This window comes from Myotis brandtii, unplaced genomic scaffold, assembly GCF_000412655.1.
Source record: "Myotis brandtii unplaced genomic scaffold, ASM41265v1 scaffold320, whole genome shotgun sequence".
Lineage (NCBI taxonomy): Eukaryota > Metazoa > Chordata > Mammalia > Chiroptera > Vespertilionidae > Myotis > Myotis brandtii.
In genome coordinates, this window is record NW_005362270.1 from 580,405 (window position 1) to 603,317 (window position 22,913).

General features: G+C 45.4%; 2 protein-coding genes across 2 annotated transcripts in view; one reads left to right on the forward strand and one right to left on the reverse strand.

Moving 5' to 3' along the window:
• The first annotated feature begins 2,038 nt into the window (after positions 1–2,038).
• Positions 2,039–17,362, forward strand: NANS (N-acetylneuraminic acid synthase). Its single transcript, XM_005870641.2, has 6 exons — positions 2,039–2,113; positions 3,096–3,311; positions 10,783–10,882; positions 11,659–11,813; positions 14,804–15,070; positions 17,125–17,362. The coding sequence occupies exons 1-6, from the start codon at positions 2,084–2,086 to the stop codon at positions 17,332–17,334; spliced, it is 978 nt and encodes a 325-aa protein (XP_005870703.1). The 5' UTR covers positions 2,039–2,083; the 3' UTR covers positions 17,335–17,362.
• Positions 17,363–19,948: 2,586 nt separating this feature from the next.
• Positions 19,949–22,913, reverse strand: part of TRIM14 (tripartite motif containing 14) — a 21,550-nt gene continuing 18,585 nt past the window's right edge. Inside the window, exon 6 of the mRNA XM_014543194.1 lies at positions 19,949–22,912. Coding sequence (XP_014398680.1) covers positions 22,652–22,912 — 261 coding nt within the window. The 3' untranslated portion in view covers positions 19,949–22,651. The remainder of the gene's footprint in view (position 22,913) is intronic.

A 22,913-nucleotide genomic window follows, 5' to 3' on the forward strand; every position in this document is an offset into this window, starting at 1 on the left:
AGCCGGCCTGGGAGGGGCTCTGGGAAGGAGAGGGGTCGCGGGGAGCCGGGTCCACCTTTCTCTGCCTCTTGCCTGCATCGCCCCCTGGGGTCCTGGTTGCGAGATCCATTTTTGAATCTTTTTAAAAAATATATCTTTATTGACTTAAGAGAGTTAGGGAGAGGGAGAGAGAGAGAAACATCAATGATGAGAATCATTGATCGGCTGCCTCGTACGTCCCAGACTGGGGATCGAACCCGCAACCCGGGCATGTGCCCTGGCTGGGACTCGAACCCTAAGCTCCTGGTTCATAGGCCGTTTTTTAATCTTTCTAATCCTCTTCATCCCTGCTCCACCCTGATCCTCCTAACGCGATTTCTCTCGCCCCTCCTGGTGGCGACGTGGTCTTTCTAAAGCACAGATTTGATCAGGTCGTACCCCTGCTGACACCTTCAGTGGCTCCCCACTGACCTTGGGTAGATGGAATGCTTTGTCCAACTTATTAAAAAAGAGCCAGGAGACTTTGGCTAGAAATAAATGACGAAGATTTAGTCAAGAGTCTAGAGTTTGGAAACACAATTAGCCAAAAACCCAGAAGTGCTCTGAAGAAGAAAGGAAGGTTACAAGTTTTTTATAATAAAGTCACATCCTTGAGAATAATCAGTCCTGCAGTTTTAGTTGGCCCATTAGCAATGGGATGCCAGGTAGTCTGGTCATGTCCTAAGTCCTTTAGGGAATAGTCATGTCTGATGTATGTTCAGGCATTGACACACAATCAACTGATGTATCTCTAGATATTGGTGCAGAACTGGAAAGTTAAACATTTTAAGTTACCAGGGAAGTTAAGATAAGAGAAAGAATCATTTTCCTTATGCCTCAAACATCATCATAATGTTAATAATTTAGCAGCTTGCTCATACAAGTGTGTTTGCATTGTTAAAGGTTGAGTTTGTTTTAACTTTAAAATTTTGATGCAAATGGAGCATCCCACCTTGGTTCATCCTAGTGTCCTGCTGCTTGTTTTCTGGCAGTAGAGAAGCAGTAAAACCGTGAACAAAGAAACCATCAGCCTTATAGTAAAACACACAGTGACTGTGTTTTCTGAACAAGGAGTTTATCATAGCATTAAACAAATAAGGAAATCACTCATTTTTAGGAAAGAAGCTGAGAAAAGAGGAACCTGTTATGGTACCATTGCTGTCATGTGGAATACAGATTCTGCTACTTCACTTTTTTGTTATTGTTGTTTTTGTTAATCCTCACCCCAGGATATTTTTTCCATTGCTTTTCAGAGAGAGAGAGGAAGGGAGGGATCGGGAGGAAAAGGAAGAGAGAGAGAGAGAGAGAAACATTGATGTGAGAGACACATTGATTGGTTGCCTCTCGTACATGCCCCATCTGTGCTGGGGATTGAACCTGCAACCGAGGTATGTGCCCTTGACCAGGAATCAAAACCCAAGACCCTTCGGTTCACAGACCGACACTCTAACCACTGGGCAACACTGGCCAGGCTCTGCTACTTTGCTTTTATCATCTCCCTATAAAGGGAAGGTTTGCTCGGATGGAAACAAGCCTTTTAACTTTTTTTTTTTTTTAATTTAAATTCTTTCTTGTTTAAAGTATTGCATAAGTCTCCTTTTCCCCCCATTGACCTCTCCCTGGTCACTCCCACCCCCCAGCACATGCCCTCACCCCCCTACCTTTTAACTTCTTGAGTGAAAGTTCACTTCTTGAGATAGATGTGAAAAGCAAAGGGAGCCTAAGTGGCACTGTGTGAAGACCTCCTCATTAGCTTGCTGGAGGCCTGAGTGTAGCCGAGATCCAGGTTGCAGCCCTGAACCAACACACACGGTCTGCAGCCTCAGGAAAGTGATCTGACCAGCTGTGCCAGAGACTCATTGTGCAACTCTGGTCAGGTCACTCTGGGCCTTGGGATCTTCATTAGACAAAGGGAACTGTGTGGCCCTACATCACTTTCCGTTCTAATGTTCTTTGAACTTCTTCCCAGTGTCGTGTCCTGACTCTGCTGTCTTGTGATTTTTTTCCAGGAGTGGGAGCAGCACTCTTAGCACAGACATTTCTGGAGCCAAGGTTTTCAACAGCAATGAATACCTCTGTGTCTACAGAAATGTCAGTAAGCTGACTCTTTAGAGGGTTTCCTTAATATTTCTGTTGAGTGGTTTTTAAAGACAGTTTTGAAGGTTGGATGCTGACTGGCAATAGAATTATAGCTTTTATAGCCAGACAATCCAGCTTCCATATTACAGCTTCTGTTCAGTTAGGCTGGGGCATGTCTACATTTTGTTTGCTTCTTGCCCCAGAATCTCTTGTCATGCTTTTCTGTACAAATGCAAAAGGGCTAAAAGCAGAGTGGTTCCCTTGTTTCCCACCCCCATAAGGGGCTCCTCAGAAAAGTTACAGGCCCTAGAGCTAGCCCAAAGCAGTTACTGATATAAAGAAACTGAGTCCAGAGACAGGACTTATCCAAGAGTTAGGGTCAGGTTCTGATTTTTTTCTCCTAAATTCTAGTCCAGTGCTCATTTTACTGTCTTCTGCTGAGTTGCACAACTTAAAATCTTCCTTAACTGTTTGATTAATTACTTTAAATATTACAACACAAAACAAAGCCCCTAATCTCCCCCTCCCCCCGTTTTTGCATTTTAAGGGGGGAAAATAGGGAGAAGTCCCATCCCCAACCTTTTCCTTTGAGACTTTTTGCTTCTCCTGTTCCTCTCCTAGGGGGGGTTCTTTTTTTTTTCTTTTCTTTTTTTTAAATATGTTTTTATTGATTTCAGAGAGAGGAGGGGAAAGGGAGAGAGATATAAACACCAATGATGAGAGAAAATCATCTATTGGCTACCTCTTGCATGCCCTCTACTGGGGATCAAGCCTGCAACCTGGGCATGTGCCCTGACTGGGAATCAAACTGTGACCTCCTGGTTCATGGGTCAACACTGAACCACTGAGCCACACCAGCCAGGCTTCTTTGGGGGTTCTTAACTGCCTCTGTCATTTGACATTGTTTTTAAAGATAATGATGTCATAGCAGGTGCCCCAACATTTCTCTCTGAGAATCTATGACAGGTCATTGAAAGGAACCCTGATGTATGTTGCAGGAGTGTGGGGCTGACTGTGCCAAGTTTCAGAAGAGTGAGCTGGAGTACAAGTTTAATCGGAAAGCCTTGGAGAGGCCATATACTTCGAAGCACTCCTGGGGGAAGACGTATGGGGAGCACAAGCGCCACCTGGAATTCAGCCACGCTCAGTACAAGGAGCTGCAGAGATATGCCGAGGAGGTGGGCATCTTCTTCACTGCCTCTGGCATGGATGAGGTGAGCCCTCTGCCACTCTGTCATTTGCTACTTTAGCAGACCCAGGGGACAGCAGGCGGCCTGGTGGCTTTTGGCTTGAGCCGGCTCTTTTATGCTTTCTGGACCTAGAGCTCTCCATAGCATTAACCAGAATAATGCCCAACTAAACGGGAGGCCAGAGGGGGGAGAGGTCCAGTGAAAGTTTGTGGAAGAGTACCATAGTTTTCAAAACAAGTTGTCTGGGAGCAGGGGGCAGCCACACTGGTACCGTGTTCTTCAAGCTGTGAGAGCCCCCACTAGGCCAGTTTTCCCCAATGGAAAGTCATCTGAACTAGGAGTCAGGAAACCTCAGTTCTGGCAGCAGTCTGTTCCTTGCTGAGTGGCCTTGGCTGATTTGGGTGGCGTGGCACTGGCATCATCCAGAAGGGCGTGGCACCCAAGATGGCCACGCTCGCTCACATCCTGGAAGAGTCTAGCTGGTGCCAGGTCTCAGTTTTGATCTGCTCTGTAACCTGCCTCAAGATTTCTTCATCTATCTTTCTGAATGTAAATAAATTTTAATTGTAAAAACTAATATAACATCACAGAAAGTTTAGAAGACAGGAAAAAGAGGGAAAAACTGACCCATAATCCCTATATGGCAGTTCTTTTTATAGATTTCCTCCCAAAGTCTTTTTATATGCAAATTTTATTGCCTGGTGGTTGTATTTGTGAATATTTAATTCTGTGCATCTTTTCCCAGTTAACATTATACCAAAAGTTTTTACCCATATCTTCTTTTTATTTGAAACTTTATTGAGATATAATTGACATATGTAACTCTCCACATCTATATATGTGTGTGTGTGTGTGTGTGTGTGTGTACACACACACACAAAATATTATTGATTTTTAGAGAGAGAGGAAGGGACAGGAGGAGAGAGATAGAAACATCGATGAGCGAAATATTGATCGGCTGCCTCCTGCACGCCCCATACCAGGGAATTGAGCCTGAAACCCAGGCATGTGCCCTGACCAGGAATTGAAACAGCAACCTTTTGGTGCACAGGACAACGCCCAACCAACTGAGCCACACCAGCCAGAGCTAACTCCCTACATATTATGCTTAAAGTTTTTAATAGCAGTGTAATATTTTTTTGAGGATTTAACCTTTAAGAAGGTCTATAAGGTCAAAACTATTTTCATGATACTCAAATGTTATTTGCCTTTTTCACTGCATTCTCTCACAGTGTATAGTGGCATTTTCCAGAGGCTATGTGATATGGGATGACATCATTCCTCTGGCAGTGGCTAATGAAATGTGTGCTGTGTGTTCTTTATTTTTTAAATAACAGCTTTATTGACATACCATACAATTCACCCTGGCAAACATTACTCAGTTTTAAAACACGTTGTGATATCACTACAAAATTATTAGTATGGCTCAAATAAAAAATGGTACCCAGCTGGTGTGGCTCAGTGGTTGACTGTCAACCCATGAAACAGGTCACAGTTTGATTCCCGGTAAGGGCACATGCCCAAGTTATGGGGGTGCAGGAAGCAGCTGATCGATGATTCTCATCATTGATGTTTCTATCTCTCTTTCCCTCTCCCTTCCTCTCTCTGAAATCAATAAAGAGGTATCCTATATAATAAAACCCTAATATGCAAATTGGCCAAATGGCAGAACGATGGGTCTCTATGATGCGCACTGACCACCAGGATGCAGATGCTCAGCGCAGGAGCTGCCCCCTGGTGGTCAGTGCACTCCCACAGGGGGAGTACCGCTTAGCCAGAAGCTGGTCTCATGGCTGGCGAGCGTAGCAGCAGCAGCAACAGCAGCAGTGGCAGGAACCTCTCCCGCCTCCGCAGCAGCACTAAGGACCCCTCCGGGGATGTCCGCCTAAGCCAGCAGGTGGACATCCCCCGAGGGGTCCCGGACTGTGAGAGGGCGCAGGCCGGGCTGAGAGGAACCCTCCCCATTCCCCCAGTGCATGAATGTCATGCACTGGGCCTCTAGTATTTTATAAAAAGTGGCAATGACACCAAATTGTAGCAAGGATGCAGAGAAAATGGATCACTCATACGTTGCTGGTGGGAATGTAGCATGCTCTAGAAAATAATATGGAAATTTCTTTTTTTAAAAACTTTAGTGAGATGTAATTCATATACCATGTAATTCACCCACTTAAGAATGTACTTGTAGTTTCTTATAAAACCAAATGTATGTTTATCATATGACCCACCAGTTGTCATTTGGTAACTTATCCCAAAAGAAATAAAGTATTGATACATGCTACAATATGTTCCTACAAAAACCTGTGACTGAGTATCCACAACAAGTTTATCTGTAGTAGCCCCAAACTAGAACAACCCAAACATTCTTTAGCAGATGAATTATTAAACAAACTAGTACATTCATACCACAGAATACTACTCAGCAATAAAAATGAATGAACTATTGATACATGCGACAGCTTGGATGGATCTCAAAGATATTATGCTGAGTAAAAGGGCCAATCTCAGAAAGTTGCATATTATATGGTTCTGTTATATAATATTCTTGAAATAACAGAACTATGAGATGGAGATCAGGTTAATGGTTGTCAGGGGCTAGGGAGGGGAAGAAAGGGAGGTGCATGTGTCTATAAAGTGGTAACAACAGGGAACCTTGTAGTGATGGAATAACTCTCTGTCATAACTGGTGGTGGTCACATGAGTGTCTATGTGAAATTGCACAGAATTAAATACATGTGCACTCAGATGAGAACATGTAAAAAATGGTGAGATCTGAACAAGACCAGTGGAGTGTGTCAGAGTCACTCTCCTGGTTGTGAGATTGCACTAAGGGAAGTGTACATACGTTCTCTGCATTATTTCTCACAGCTGCATGTGAAGCTATTATCTCAAAAAGTTCAAAATGTAAAGAAAACTAAATTCTACATGAACAAAAGCTCTCTAGAGTCCTTCGTAATATTTAAGAGTATAAACACAAAAACATTTGGGGCCCCATGCTGCACGGTGCACACCTCGGCTGTGTGGCCCATTGTGTAAGTGCATGGACTCGGATCAGATTTTGAGCTTGAATATGGTTCAGCCTGTCATTCCTGGTGTGTCATGTGGAGGTTATTTAACCTCTTCAGCTTCAGTTTCTTCAACTGTAAAGTGAGTTAGTACTGAACCCATCTTGTAAGGTGCTCAGCAATAGCTTCAGTTTCTTCAACTGTAGAGTTAGTACTGAACCCATCTTGTAAGGTGCTCAGCAAATATGAGCTACAGTTGAGGAAAACAACCTGGGCTGAGGGTCAGGACATCCAGGTTCCCGCCCTGCTCTGCTCTAAGATAATATCAGCGTGAGCTTGGCAGTCCTTTCCCTCTCTGGGTCTCCCTTCCTCTTGTGTGTGAACAACTGCTATCCAAGGACTCTCCCAGCTCTGACATCCTGAGTCATTATAGGACCAGAGAAGGCCTCGCTAAGGTGACACCCTGGAAGGAGGACTTTCCTGCTCAGTGCGCTTCCAGGCACCTGAGCACCTGGATGTGTACTGGAGAGAGGGCACCTTCTTGCATCTGTGAGCTGCTTAGGAAAAGTCACGTCTTTTGGTTGTTTGCTCCCAGGTGGCTTCAGGGTGAGAAGCAGGGGCAGTTGGGAGATGCAGAGGAGCTTGGGTGTTGTTAGTTGGGGGCTACCTCTCAGCCTGCAGCCTTTTGGTTTCCCAGGAAGCTTCTGTTTGGTGTGTAGAACACATGCTCTGCCGCCACACTGAGTCCAGGTCCTGGTACTGACACTAACTATGTGGGCTCAGGCTCATCATGTAACTGCTTGGAGCCAAAGGTGCCCCATCTGTAAAAATCCTATATAATAAAAGTGTAGTATGCAAATTGTCCCCTCAACCGGGAGTTGTCCGGGAGTTCGACCAGGGGGTGGGGCCGGCCAGGGGATGGGAGGGAGTACCCGGCCGACAGCCGGCAGCCGCTAGGGACCAGTGCACGGCACTGGGCCTCTAGTGGGATAATAAAAATGCCCACCCCACAGGGCTGGGGTGAGTATCAGTGAGATAAACCTGTGGGTGCAAGATCTGAATCCACTGAGTGACAGCTGTTCTGTTACTTACAACTCTTTGGAGTTTCTCTGCTTCACACCATCTTCGCAGGGAGGCTCCTCTGTCCTGGAATGCCATTTGCTCCCAACTGGTCTCCTGACTGACCTGGGCACAGCAGTGAGGAGAAATGCATTCTTAAGAGCCTTTATAAGAGTCAGTTTGCGTTGCCGGCCAGGTGCCGTTGCTGAACCAGCAGGTCCCGTCTACCCGGCCGTTGGAGTGGGTTGGTCCCTTTTTTCGTGTTTACCTAGCATGTGGCTCCGGGTGTTTATCCCCCCTAACTTCCTTATGGACAGGAGGCACTCGCTGAGGGCCTGTTTTCTCCACTTGTGTGCTGCCCTGGGGCATTCTTTATGTGCTGAGGGAAGGGTAAGGTGTGGCCGGATTTTATTAAGGCCAAGTAAACTTCCGGGGCACCTGGTCAGAACTGCACAGGGGCACATGCAGCTCTCCTGAAATGAGCAGCGTGCCTTTGGTCTAAATGGAGAGTTTGATTCAGATAGCTAATGGCAGCCATGACCATAGAGGTGGCCCCTCACACACAAGTGACCCATCCTGCAGAGCTGCCCTGCCTCTCAGTGCCCTTTCCTCTCCCTCCCTTTCCTTGGCCATCCCTGCCAGCAGGGTGCCTCCTGTCAGGATTGGGTGCACTCTGACAGGCCACTTGGCTGAGTGCTTCCCCCTTCATCATTCCTCACCCTGGGCAGCTCTTCAACTCATCAGCATGGGCTTCTTTTATCTTTACTACAGGATCCCAAAACTGAGGGGAGTGGTAGGGGCTTTAGAAACATCCCAGCTCCTCTCTTCTGTTACCTCTTAGGTCAGCGGGTCCCAAAGTTTCTCACAGGATGAGAAGCCCCATATGGAAAAGGGGCTTCGGGTACACGTTGTCAACTCTCATTAATTAATTTAAAATCAGTACATCTCTCCTCCCACTTAAGAGGAGCTCTGCCAGTGCAGCATTTCACCCAAACCCATTTGCTGGTGGGACCCTTTTCTGTGAATTTAACCATTTGGGTGCCCAGGGTGGGTCACACTGGCCAGTTTTGCTGTGGAGTGGGAGGGAGGAGAAGTTGTGAGGCTGCTGGTTGCATTGCACCCCTACATGGAAAAGGGATGAACAGCCAGATGGGCAGGGCTGGGAGAAGCCAAGGAGTCCACAGAGAGAAGGGGCCTCTGGCACTGATGAAGCCTGAGGAGGCTGGGGCACAGGATGAAAGGCTCGCATTATCCCAATGATTGAAGTGGGCACCCTTTGCAGAGATCAATCCTCAATGGCAGTTTTCTAAATGGCCACTAGGTGGGGATGGTTCCCAGGAGGCCTACAAAATGAGGCACACCTATGCCATTGATAGAATTTGCCCATTTTTTTCCTCACTATAAAACTGTAAATTTTACAACCTCCACAGGAAAGCTTTAGCAAATTTTTTTTCCTGCATTTGGCCCCTCCTTCCCCCTGTTTGCTCTGCACCTCTCCCAAGTGACCTCATCCATCTGTTTATGACCTTGGCGACTTTTTTATCATGGCCCACTTTCTCACAAGTTGAACATTAGGATAGAAGAAAATGTAGCATAGGCTTTCCCTCTGAAAATAGAAATCACTCTCTTCATCTGCTAGAGTGAAAGGCATGGAAAAATTTGACATCATTCACTAAACATATTAAAGAATCTTTTTCAGTTCCATTCTAGAGCTAGTTAACAGTGAGATACATAAAGAGGAGAGAGTGAGCTAGAAAAATATGGAAGGGAAAGAAACAAGGAAGAAATAAAGTCGATGGGAGGAGGCAGCAAGAACTGCAGCAAAGGTAGCTTAGCACACTTGGAGGTGAGTGACACTTGGCCACACTGGACAGTGTCTCTTAGACATAGTGGGTTGCAAACTGTCTTTGAACTGTTCATTGGCTGGTCAGCCACCCGTATGGCCCTCCAAAAGCTATAACCAGTACATGATTAGAGGACTTACATATGAGGAAAGTTATTCTGAGTGCAGCCACTGTGATTGTGGTAGCTCATCGATGACCCACTGGGAAGGTGGACGGAAGCTTGGCCATCAGTGGGTTGATGAAAGAGTCTGCTGGCAGAATGTCCTTTTCATGCTGTTCCTCACCCACCCCGGTGCCCTTTGGTTTTTCAGGCATGGTGACCTAGCTCCTTGCTACCCAGACTATGAGTCACGGAGCGCCAACCTTGGCATTACCCAGGAACTTATTAGAAATGCAGACTGTCAGACCTCACCCTAGACTGACAATCAGATTTTGCATTTCATTTTAATAAGATCCCTGGGAGATTCATGTACCCAAGTTAGAGCATGAGAAGCACTGACCTAGCTCATCAAGTCTTTCAAACTTACTTCTGAAACGCAGGCAGTATTTGAGGACAGATAGAACTTAGATATTTGGAAACATTCCAAGACATTGATCCTCCCCATTTCTGATTTTCAACTTCAGTTTTTAAATAGTATATAATAAAAGGTAGTTTTGGCCCTGGCTGCGTGACTCAGTTGGTTGGAGTGTCGTCCTGTACACCAAAAGGTTGCAGGTTCGATCCCTGGTCAGGGAGCATATGGGAGCAACCAATCCATATTTTTCTCAAATTGATGTGTTTCTCCCTCCCTCCCTCTCTCCTCCTTCCCCTCTCTAAAATCAATAAACATATCCTAGGGTAAGGATTTTTTTTTTAAGGTAGTTTTGGAGGTCTTTCTAGATTTGACAGCAAACAAATTTTACTCTTAAAACTTGTCGTCTTCTGACTCCATCAAGCATTTGTTACACTTGCCAATCTCCTGAGTCTTATTGATGAACCCCAGATAAGGATGGTGAAGGGCCCTGGACAGGGGATTTGAGGCAGTGATATTGTGTCCAAAAAAAAAAAAAAAGCAACTGAGGTTTTCCCTGGGTGGCATGGTATGAGGTCTGATAGGCCCTGCCAGCTCACTGTGTCAGAGCTGGGCCATCAAATGCTCCATTTTTTCCACTTTTGGCAAAGATTGAAGTGGCCTCTTTTCCATGCTTTTTGGTCCTTCATAAAGGGTAAGACCTTTGAGGGACATTCATTTTCTCACTGCCTGGTTTTCTGGGTCAAGATGAGGTCATGACCCATGAATGTGTTCACTGGGTTCTGTGCCCCTAGGGAAGAAGATCTGGCCAGGGGTCCAATTCTTTTCCGGATTCTGTAGTCAGCCAGGGCAGCATGCAGTGTTTGTTGGACAAATGGATGGGTGACTTTGAATGAAAGAATGTTTGAAGTTGAATGAAATGACTGATAACAGATCTTTGCCTGTTTTCAAGTTGTTGAGAGAGTCCCTCTTGCTGGTAAAAGGAGGGGTTTTACGTTCTGTGTGGCTCCTCGCCTGTCTTGAGGGCAGTGATTTTGAACAACCATGAAAAGAGCGCCTTCTTTGATTTTTGTAGATGGCAGTTGAATTTCTGCATGAATTGAATGTTCCATTTTTCAAAGTTGGATCTGGGGACACTAACAATTTTCCTTATCTGGAAAAGACAGCCAAAAAAGGTGAGTGTTTAATCTCTGTCATAAAATATGAGGGAGTCTACACCACGTTTTTACTCCTTTAGTGGCAGCTAAAAGAGTAAATCAGACTTTAGAAAACTCTTTTCAATCTGCACATACTTCCATTTTTTCATATGCTGACTTGGAAGAGAAGAAATTAAGGATGACACAGTTGTTATAAGGACTTAATTAAAATTATTTTTAATTTATAAGAAATTATACAAAATTGGAGATTTGATGCCATAAAACTTCTTAAAGAAAGCTCTGAGAAATATTCTTGAGGTATATTATAATATCTAACATATGCACATTATAGTTTGTAAGGCAGGGTTTACAATATGAGTGATCTCATTTGATTCTCACAGCTCCTCTGGGACTTTATACTTATGTCATAGACGAGGCATCTGAGATCACATAGCTAGTGAGTGGCAGCCCTGGGTTCTTGAATCTGGAGTCTGTGCTTATCCTACCACACAGTATGACCTCTTAATCCAATGAGATGCTCATCTTTCTTTGAGGTGTGTGAAATCGCTCTGACTCCTTAATTCAGTTCACTTTTCTAAACTATAATGTTGGGGGGTGAGGGGAGTCTGCATTTCCCATAGTCGAGGGCAGGATCCCACCAAGTTCACCTCTGTTCCTCCACAGTGGCTGGCAGAGTATTTGAGAGATGTTTGTGAAGTTTGGTTGATCAGGTGACCAGCAGTTGGGATTTGCTTGAGGGAGAATCAGAACCACTAAAAAGAAAGTGACGATGGTGTTTGTATTTGGTCACTCAGGCCGCCCAATGGTGATCTCCAGCGGGATGCAGTCTATGGACACCATGAAGCAAGTCTATCAGATTGTGAAGCCCCTCAACCCCAACTTCTGCTTCCTGCAGTGCACCAGTGCATACCCGCTCCTCCCTGAGGATGTCAACTTGCGCATCATCTCGGTGAGCGGGAGGAAGGGCCATTGTCTCATTGGGCCACTTGAAAATAGCTTTTCTTAGGCCATTTACTGCAGGGAAGATGTAGCCTTTTTTCTCTCTCTTATACATTCTTCTTTTTTTTTTTTTAAGTATTTATTGTGGAAAGTATTACATATGTTCCCCTTTCCCCCCATTGATGGAGCCTTTTATACACACAAAATTCTAACCAATATTGATATGCTTCATAACTTGAGCCCCCTTTGACAATCTTGCTGTTATAGAATCAAATTAGAGCCGATCAGGCAGCTAAGGAAGCAGGTACATTCTATAGAGGGTGATTACAAATTAAATTTTCTTAAAACCAATCTTAATTTCACCCATTATTAAATATAAGTCCTCGTAATTGTCTATATACATTTATTTTACCCATGTGTATTGGCCATTAGAGGTCCCTCTTCTGTGAATTGCTGGCTTATTAGTGAGTTATCTTGTGTGTGTGGTAAAATAAAAGGTTTACCATTTTAACCATTTTTAGGTATACAGTTCCAAGGTATTAAGTACATTTACAGTGTTGTGCTACCATCACCACCATCCATCTCCAGAACTTCTTCATCTTCCCAAACTGAAACCAATCCCATTAAACACTAACTGCCCATTTCCCCTTCCCCTAGCAGCCACCATTCTTCTTTCTGTTTCTATGAATTTGACTTCTTAAGGTACTTCATATAAGTGGACTCACATAGTATTTGTCCTTTTGTCTTCTTTCCCTTAGCATAATGACTTCAAGGTTCATCCATGTTGTAGAATGTGTCAGCATTTCATTCCTTTTTAAGACTGAATAATATTCCATTGTATGTATATAGCACATTTATCTATCCATCAATATACATTTTGGATGTTTCCACCTTTTGGATATTGTGAATAATGCTGTTAGGAACATCGGTGGAAATATCTTTTTTTTTTCCTTTTTCATTTTTAAAAAAATATATTTTATTGATTTTTTACAGAGAGGAAGGAAGAGGGATAAAGAGTTAGAAACATCGATGAGAGAGAAACATCGATCAGCTGCCTCCTGCACACCCCCTACTGGGGATGTGCCTGCAACCAAGGTACATGCCCTTGACTGGAATCGAACCTGGGACCCTTCAGTCCCCAGGCCGACGCTCTATCCAGTGAGCCAAACCAGCTAGGGCTAGAAATATCTTTTTATCTTCTTCATATTGAGTTATAGGCGACCTTCTTGAAACTTCTGGCTTTTCCTGCTCTATGTTTTCTGCCAGCTCTGATACATTTCTACCTGTAATTCTGCGCATCCCTGAGGCTCAGACTGTTTACATTGACAGCCTTGAGGGAACTTTTTCTCTCCCAGGATTTTGTCCACCCCAACTCAATTAAAGATGGTGAAGTCTAGTCCCAAAGGGAAAAACACTTACTTATTGGAGATCTCACAGCAGCTTGGTGGCAAAGCTGAGACTAGAATCCTTTGTCTCTTACTGCCTTGGGCCAACTTTTGTCAGTACCTGGAACTTAATTAGAAGTGTACATATATGTAATTACCATCTGAAAACATTAAATTCGTGTAATTCTAAATATATGTACACACATAATCATGATATTGCAATTGACCAGTTTTCCTTTTACATTTTCCTTTCAGTTCAGTATTTGACATTGTTTTATTTTCATGACAGTCTACACATTTGTACATGTTGCTGCAGTATTCATCTCTCACTTTAAAAAATTAACCTTTATAGCCCGGCAGGGGTTGAGCATTGACCTATGAACCAGGAGGTCACGGATCCATACCCAGTCGGGACACATGCCCAAGGTGCAGGCTTGATACCCAGTGGGGGGGCGTGCAGGAGGCAGCTGATCAATGATTCTCTCTCATAGTTGATGTTTCTATCTCTCTCTCCCTCTCCCTTCCTCTCTGAAATCAATAAAAAATACGTTTTTTTAAAAATTAATGTTATTTGAAAACTGACACTATCTTTTTACCTAAACTTTCTGTCCCTCCTAGTTGATAGTCTTTTCTCTATTTCTAGCCATCTCTTAATGCTCTGATTTTAAAAATTTAAACATGCTTTTTAAAAACCCAAACAGCTTTGAGTTATAGAACATAGAAAGTGAATGTTCTCTTAATCCCATGCAAACAAGATTGCCATTATCAACAATTTATTATATGTGAGTCCAGATATTTTCCTTCTCTGTGTAGCATGGTTCCCCTCTCCCTTCCAGGCCCATCCGAGGTGCAGTCATGTCTGTCTGCTCTCTTGATACCAGGGCACAGTGAGTGAGAAATTGCCAGCCCTCCCATCTCGGGCCCAGCCCACCATATTACAGCAGTTTGAACTCCCCAACCTAGCAACCTGCACTCCCTTGTCCATCACGCACCCTTTAAAGCCTGGTTTTCAAGGCTTTTGCCGCTCAGCTGTCCTAATCTTTTATTAAACCCCATCTGGGTCTTTCTACTGTACTTAAGCTTTCTGGTAGCCCTCACTGACAAGACTCACTCGACTTAGAATGTCTTTTGTTGCATTCAGTGAATTATAGATAACAGATTAATTATTTAGCATTTCTACCAAAGGATTGTTTTGAGATTGGGCTATATACATTATTGATGATGATATATGTGCATATAGCACACTTGCTTTCAGCAGTTCAGGCTAATTAAATGTGACAGATGCCTTTTGAATGAGAGTTTAGGCATATGGTTATAGCTGTTATTCCTGGTGGTTTGTGCAGTGAGAAACATTCTTAAAATGCCTTCTCGATAACATTGGCCATTATTTTTTGAGCATCTACGTGTGTTGAGTGTTTTTCATGCATTTATGGCAGTCCTCGACAGCTGTTACCCCCGGTGAGGAGAGGCCCAGAGAGCCTGAGTAAGGTCTTGCCCATATTGTACCAATGGCGAGCTGCTAAACTGGAACTCTAACCCAGGTCTGCCTGACTCGGGAATATATGCATGAAATACCACAATATTTAACCGATTTTTTTTCTTTTCCTATTTAAAGGAATATCAGAAGCTCTTCCCTGACATTCCCATAGGGTATTCTGGGCATGAAACAGGAATAGCAATCTCTGTGGCTGCTGTGGCTCTGGGGGCCAAGGTTTTGGAGCGTCATATAACTTTGGACAAGACCTGGAAGGGCAGTGACCACTCGGCCTCGCTGGAGCCTGGAGAGCTGGCAGAGCTGGTGCGGTCTGTGCGCCTTGTGGAAAGGGCCATGGGCTCCCCAACCAAGCAGCTGCTACCCTGTGAAATGGCTTGCAACGAGAAGGTGGGTTCTGCCCCACCCTGCTGGGCTCCCCTGTTTGAGAGGGCCGAAATGGGTTTACCTGCTAGGGAGAGTCAGTACCTACCCTGCCTGAGCCCAGGCCAATGGGAAGATAAAGGAATATCTCTCTAACCTTCTGGCCTTATATGAGCAGTGGGAGAAACATACTACTTAAGGCAGTGGTTCTCAACCTTCCTAATGCCACAACCCTTTAATACAGTTCCTCATGTTGTGGTGACCCCCAACCATAAAATTATTTTCCTTGCTACTTCATAACTGTAATTTTGCTACTGTTATGAATCGTCATGTAAATATCTGATATGCAGGATGTATTTTCATTGTTACAAATTGAACATAATTAAAGCATAGTGATTAATCACAAAAACAATATGTAATTATATATGTGTTTTCCGATGGTCTTAGGCGACCCCTGTGAAAGGGTCGTTTGACCCCCAGAGGGGTCGCGACCCACAGGTTGAGAACCGCTGCCTTAAGGGAACTTTAGCAGTTCCTCTGGCTGCCTACGATCATGTTATAATTTCTCACCTAAGTCTCTGAAGTCTGTGACCCCAGGCTCTAGACTCCAGATGTAAGGGGAGGTGATGGTATCCAGGGCCTCATGAGGCACTCAGACAGGTTAAGTCTAGGGTCTCTTGGAGTAGGTAAGCCTTGAAAAACATTCAGGTAGAGGGGTTCTATGAGGCAGTGGGAGAAGGGCCTGTGATATATGTTGAGGCATCCCTAATCAGGAGGCACTGGGAGAATGGGGGTGGCTGGTTATTGGGGGGATGATGCAAATATTCTCTCAGGAACAGTTTGAGCTGTGTAGCATTGACCTTCAGACAGAGGGGATGGTGAGGCCAAAGAACACTGCCTGGCACACTCACAATCTGGGCTTCTTGGAAGGGGTGGCTTAGGCCCGTCTTGGCCTCTGAGTCATAGAGCCAGGCGACCCAGGGCTGGCAGGAGTGCAGACACTCCTAATCTGCTGCAGGCTGTCTGGGTGAAGGCAAGACCAACCACCAGGCTGCATGGGGAGTGTTGTCATCTTTTATTCTGGTGGGGCCCTACTCACTTCCCTCAAATTAAAGATGCATAGATAATAGGAAATTATACTAATAGTAAAAACAAAATAGTAACAAGACAAACAAAAAACCTGATAGAGGAAAGGGGGAGAGAATTGTACCCGAAACCAGAATGAGAACTAAGTGCATAATTTGGTTCTAAGTCTCCTGGCTCCCTGAGCAGTGAAACATAACAGGATGCATAATCTGATATTGCTCGTTGATAGACATTTGTCCTAGTACTAAATTCCAGAATTGATTCCTTGGCTCTTACATGAAGGATATAGAGGAATATAATTTGTTTAGCAGCATTGTGGACAAGACTTAGAAATGCTGGTCATGGAGCTTCCGGTATCCTTCATCCTGCTCGCCTGCCCATTCTGTCTGCCCCATCCTAGGAGTAGCAGTCATACTCATCATCTTGTGAGGCCTCCATATTCCTGTTTCACTGAGCAATGTGGCCCGTAAGGTTCATGTCCCTTGAGAGCAGTGGGCCAGGAATGAGGAATCCTAGGTTCTCTTCCCAGCTCCTTGCAACCTTAACCAAGTTACCCATCCTCTTTGTGCCTCAGTTTTCCCAAGTTTAAAATGAGATATTGACTTTATCAGGAGGGGCATTCTGTGTTTCAGGTAGATTACGTATATTATCACTAATCCTTATCGTAGTCGATAAGATAGAGGCACCATTATTTCCCATTCTACAGAGAAACTGTAGGGGTTCCAAGAGGCAATGGGAGAAGGCTGTTTGGTGACCTATCCAAGCCTTTTCCTTTGCATTTTATGGTTGAAGGCCCTTCCTCTGAATCTGAGTTCACCCCATATTGGCCGAGTCCCTGCCATGTGTGACATACTACTCTAGGCACCAAGGGGGAGGGTGAGAACAGTCCCTATTCTCAAGACACCTTGTGAAGACTGATCAGGCATCTTGAGTATAAAGCAATGTGCACTAGTTACTTTTGTGAGACTAGCACTGAGTGTTACTTTTATCCACAGCTGGGCAAGTCTGTGGTGGCCAAAGTGAAAATTCCAGAAGGCACCATTCTAACACTAGACATGCTGACTGTGAAGGTGGGTGAGCCTAAAGGCTACCCTCCTGAAGACATCTTTAGCCTGGTGGGCAAGAAGGTCCTGGTCACTATTGAAGAAGACGACACCATCATGGAAGAATCTGTAGAAAACCATGGCAAAAAAATCAAGTCTTAAAATAAAGTGCCATTCTCTGAATTCTGAATTGCCTTGTTGGTACTGTTGGTTATGTTGGGTGAGGTGGGACAGGAGTAGTCTCCAAAGACATGATTCTCATCCACTCCCTGTCCCTGACAGCAGGCACTTTTGGGCCAGGCCCTGTGTCAAGCCGTTGAAGGAATACAGAAAGCAAATACAACCATTTCTGCTTCAGGTTGGCTGGCCCAGAAGGGGAAGTGGGCTCAAAAGCAAATCATCACCTCCAGTTGTGTGGGTGCAAGAGGGACGAGTGCTGGCTGGATAGGTCCTGTCTTTTAAGCCTTCATTCTTATTGCCCACAAAGGCAACCCAAATGACCCGAAATCTCCCTTCCAGACCTCCAGCTGTCTTTCTCCATGGCCCTACCCCCTGCCCACTGTGGGGCTCTGTGTTCAGTTAGCTGTATAGTGATCACTTGGTGTTACAGAAAGTATTGGTCAAAGGGTCTTGCAGGCAGTGAAATACCCAAGGTGCTCATATCTCTGAGAAGAGAGAGAGAACTTTCAACAGCTCTGAAGAGTGGCAGACTCTTTTAGGTCCTGAGGATGAGTCCAAATCCCTTCCTCATGGAACTTTCATTCAGGGGGGGACATACGGTATACAATAAACCATGAACACAGTAGTTAAATCAGTATGTTAAAAGGTGATATGTGCAATGGGGGTAGAGGGGAAATAGAACCGAGTGAGGGAGATGGGAAATGTGGGGCTTGGTGTGTGAGCATGTTGTGGCGACTTTGAATATGATGGTAATGCTGAATTCAGCCCTTCTATGATCCATAATGAAATTGTAAACCCAGCTAATAAAAAAGATTGTCTTGCCCTAACCGGTTTGGTTCAGTGGATAGAGCGTTGGCCTGCAGACTCAAAGGTCCCAGGTTTGATTCCGGTCAAGGGCATGTACCTTGGTTGCGGGCATATCCCCATTGGGGAGTGTGCAGGAGGCAGCTGATCGATGTTTCTCTCACATCGATGTTTCTGACTATCCCTCTCCCTTCCTCTCTGTAAAAATTCAATAAAATATATTTTAAAAAAAAAAGATTGTCTTATGTTCTTGAACAGCAGCATGAACCTTTCACAGAGATTTCGTATCATATTCCCCTTTGTTCTTTTGAACCAATAGAGATTAATTATTCTTTTCAAATATATTTTCAAATTCTTAATCTTTGTTCACATTTGGCCTTGTTTACTATAACTCTTCTTGTTTCAAAGTGTTTATTTGCATCTTTTCAAATGCATAAATTAGCCTTTTGAAGTTTATTTACTTGTGAGTATAGAACCTTCTCTTGCAGATCCCAAAACAGTTTCTGGAAAGGTACTCAAGTCTGTGTGAATGGGGTGGGATAGGAATCCTGGGTTGTACTCATGTGTAAAAGAAAACCCATAAAATTGATATGCTAAGAACTGAAGTGTGATAGTACCAATTTCTGGTTGATACTCCCTTTCATTTTTTTCCCTATAAACAGACCTTGAAGAGACCATCAAAATTTCCTATTCCAGGGCATTTTTTCTCTATAATAGCAGAGAAGGTGACATTTAAATATCTGAAACTTCCTAACAAGAAGAGACATAGCATTAGAGGGATGTGTCCCAGGGCCTGGAAACAGGATGTGGGTCTGGAAGAGAGGGAAGGGCCTGGCCTGGGCTCTAGCTGAGAATGTGTAGTGAGTGAACCAGTTAATTGCCTCCACAAACAGCACCCCCATATGTATGAATTGCTGAGATGTTTTCCAAGAGTCATGAGAGTGGGGATGGTATGGTCAGGAAAGACTTCCTGGAGGAGGTGGCTCTTTAGTTCAACCTTGCAGGTTGAGAAGTGACTGACGGAGTTAGGGCATAGGCTTGGGAAGTGCCCAGAGTGTCCAGGAACTAGCAGGTGATGATTTGGCAAGGAATGGCCACATGGAGAGGAAAGAAGGGACTTGGAATGGGTCAAGAAAGAAGCAAGGGCTTAAAAGCCTGCTGAGTTTGGACTTTGTTCTATAGGCAATGGGGAGTCATGGAAGGCTTCTGAGCAGAACATGGTAGACTCAGACCCACGCCTCCCACTCTCACACTTATCCTCCATCTAGCTTGGCTTCTGGGGCAAGCTGTCCCCTCCCCATAGTATGAATTCCTGCCCACCAGAAAGAACCAAAGATGGCTTCAGTGTTGGTAAAGGATGATCACAAAAATGCCAAAAGCTACATAATACTGTCATGGATAGGAATAGCTGGGAGGCAGGGTTTGTTTTCACATAAGCAAGAACTTAGTGAATTCTCTTCAGAAGTGGTGAAGTCCCCTTCACTGAAGATATTCAATCAGGGACCCACTGACCACTGCAAACAAATGGTGGAGGGGGTGGAAAATGAGCAAGACTCCGTCCAGGCCTAGATGCCATGAACATGAAACAACAACTCCCAATGCAGACCATGGTTCAAAGACAATATTCAGCCCTGGCCAGGCCCAGTTGGTTGGAGTGTCCTGTACACCAAAGGTGGCAGGTTTAATGCCCAGTGAGGGCACATACCCAGATTGCAGGTTTAATCCCTGGCCGACCGATCGACATTTCTCTCCTCTCCCTTCCTCTCTTGAAAAATAAATTTAAAAATTTTACAGAGACAAATATCATATTTTATGTAAACATATATATATTAGAAAATTGCTGTCATTTACACATATCTGCAAGCAATTTGCTGTATCAATTAAGAAATTTCTACAAATCTGAAAGAGTGATCAATACCCTTGCAGACATGGACCCCAAGGAAGCTCAGTCCTCTCCTGTGAATATGCAAGGAAGCTCCTGCTACTGCCAGATGGCAGTTTGGAGTAGCAGTTGTCTCAGTGCTAAGCACAACAGGAATTCTGCTGGGGATGCTCACATATCCTGGCATGGCACAGCTCTGTAAAGTTTTTAAGGCTAGTTCCTATCCTTGGCTCATTTGAGACTCACAGCACTGGTAGATAGGATCTTTACACCCATTTTACAGATGATGCTCCGAGAAGTAAAAAGTGACTAGCCTGAGGTCAGAGTTGATTGTGGACCAAAACTGCAGTTTTCCAACTGGTGCAGGCCTTGGCACAAAGTAGGCATTTGATAAAAGCCATTTTTCAACCTTTATAGTCTCTGCTACTCTCAAATCCCCCCTCCGGGTATAAGACCTCATCTCAAGAGCCCAAGGGAGATAATCCAAAGCTAGATTTGCCCTAACAGTATGGCCTTGTGGACATAAGCACAGACCCCAGCTCCATTAGCTGTGTGACTTGTGTGTCTCAATTTTGTCTCAGTTGGGATAACTTTCTAAGTCCTAGGGATGATGTGAGGATCAAATGAGTTCATAGCCATAAAGCATTAGAACAGTGCCCAACGAAGAGCAAGGGCCATTGTTACTCGGCCCCTGTTGGCTGTGGGCCGGGGAACCAGTCTGGATTTCCAGGGATGAACAGAGATGTAGAGTCAAGTGTACCCCTCTTGCTCTGTCGGGAATGCCTCTGTCTGAATTCAGTTTTGGGCCATCCCCAGTAAAATTCCCCTTTCTCAGGATTCCTGGAGCATAGTGCTTAGACACCTATTCAAGTTAGAGTTTTAAATTATTTGGTTAGAACTAAAGGCACTTTTGAGGTTCCTTCTGTCTTGTATTCTAATTGTATTACATTGCCCCATATGAAAGTGCCATTTTTAGGTAAAAAACTATTGGAAATTCTCATTTTATGGTTCAAACTAATTAATGCACGTAGTTTGTTTAAACCATGAGGGAGATTTAGCTTTGTGTTTTCCTCACCCTACCACTGTCCTATCAAGCACTTAACAAGGTAAATTTAATATGGTATAACTTGAAAACTGTCTAGGGAACTTGACAAATCAGGATGCTGAACCTTTAGAACTGAGGCACAGGCCCTGGAAGGAGGCCTTTCTCTCCCTGTTAGAGGAGCTGGCCTCCCTGAGGTCCTGCTGGTTTGGCCTTCTCTATTTATGTCACTTCTGGAAAGTGGGGCTCTATGGCGTTCCTTGGCAACACCTGGATCTGAGAAGCATACTGTGTCTGGGCTGCCCAACTCCACTCATGCTCTGCTTTTGATTCTAAGACAGTGGGAAAACTGCCAGTGGTTGCTTAGTAACTGCCACCTGCTGATTCTTCCCTACATCCCCAGGAATGAATAAGTAGTTAATCTCCCAGGTTAAAGGCTGGGCCAAAGGGCACATCAGAAACTCGCCTAGGGGCTAGAGTGCCGGGCGCCCTTAATCACCGTGGGCTACTTTAAGCAACTTACTTTCAGGTAAGGACCTGTCTCCCGAAATGTACAATGAGGTCAGGCTGAGTGATCTGTCAGGCTCTCCCAGCCCAGCTGCTCTGTGACTCTGGGAGGGCAGGGACTTACTGAACTTTTCAGGATGGGGAGAGTGCAGGACACAGCTGCCCTTAGAAAGCTTCCAATCTACTTAGAAAGTAGAACCCCATCAGGGTTTGTGGCCCTGTTGCTAAGATTCTAGTGGCTTGGGGAGACTTCCTTGGGGGCAGTTAAGCCTTGGGAAGACCGAGACAGGCAAAGAAGAAGGGCTTTCCTATATAAATGTCATGGGGGCAGGGGAAGAGACCTGCAAAGGCCCAGAGGCCCACCATGGGACAGTTCCGCTGGAGGGTATCTGAAAAGAGCTGCAGAAGCTAGTTGAGCAGCAGCTCAGGGGCAGCCCACAAAAACCTTGCATGCTAAGGCGAGGTGACGTGCTTTTCCCCCCTGGAACCCTTGGAACCTTTTCATTGTCCTGAGAGGCTAAGTGCGGTTTTAGGCAGATCACTCTGGTTATGGGTGGAGGACGGGAGAGGGTTCAGGCCGCTATTAAGAGGCTCTTGATGCTGCTCTGAGGAAACGTGGACAAGCTGAATGACGCCGAATGCAGAGGAGACAGAGCCCAGGGGCACTGGTTAGATGGAGTCAGGGCTGGGCGCCTCTCCTGCATTCGCGCATTTATTGTGCACCTACTATGTGCCAGCCAGTTCTGGCTTCTATACGAGGGAGGAGGTCTGAGGCTAGTGTAGTGTGATTGGTCAGGATGCCCAGGGCTCACCTGCGAGGGCGTCCTTTCCGAACCCGGACTAAAAGCAGTGCAGGGGGGTGGGGAGGTCTGCTGAGCGAGCAGCAGGGGACCGATGTTTAAGGCACGTCCGGACCGGGCCTGGGAGAGGACCTGTGACAGCGCAGGCGAGACCGGTGGGGGAGACGGCGGGTGTGCTTGGAGAGCAGGCGGTGGACCACTCACGTCTGGGTCGGGTGTGACCAGAGTCCCGGGAAGTCTAAGGGCGGTCCCTCCCATCGGGCCCTAGGGCAGCCGGGGGATGCTGATGGCCCCTTCCCAGAGCCGCAGGGCCGGGTAGAGCGGCTCCTGGAACGCGGCGCGGAAGGTGTGGAGGTGGCTCATGCCGTCCGACACGTTGTAGAAGGCGAGGACGCCGGCCTCGTAATCCAGGAAGACGCCCAGCCGGTCGGGGTCGTCGCGGGGCCACAGGCGGCAGCGCTGGCTGTCGTGGAAGGCCCAGTACTCCAGGTCGTAGCGCTTGAGGCACCACGACTGGCGGTTGCAG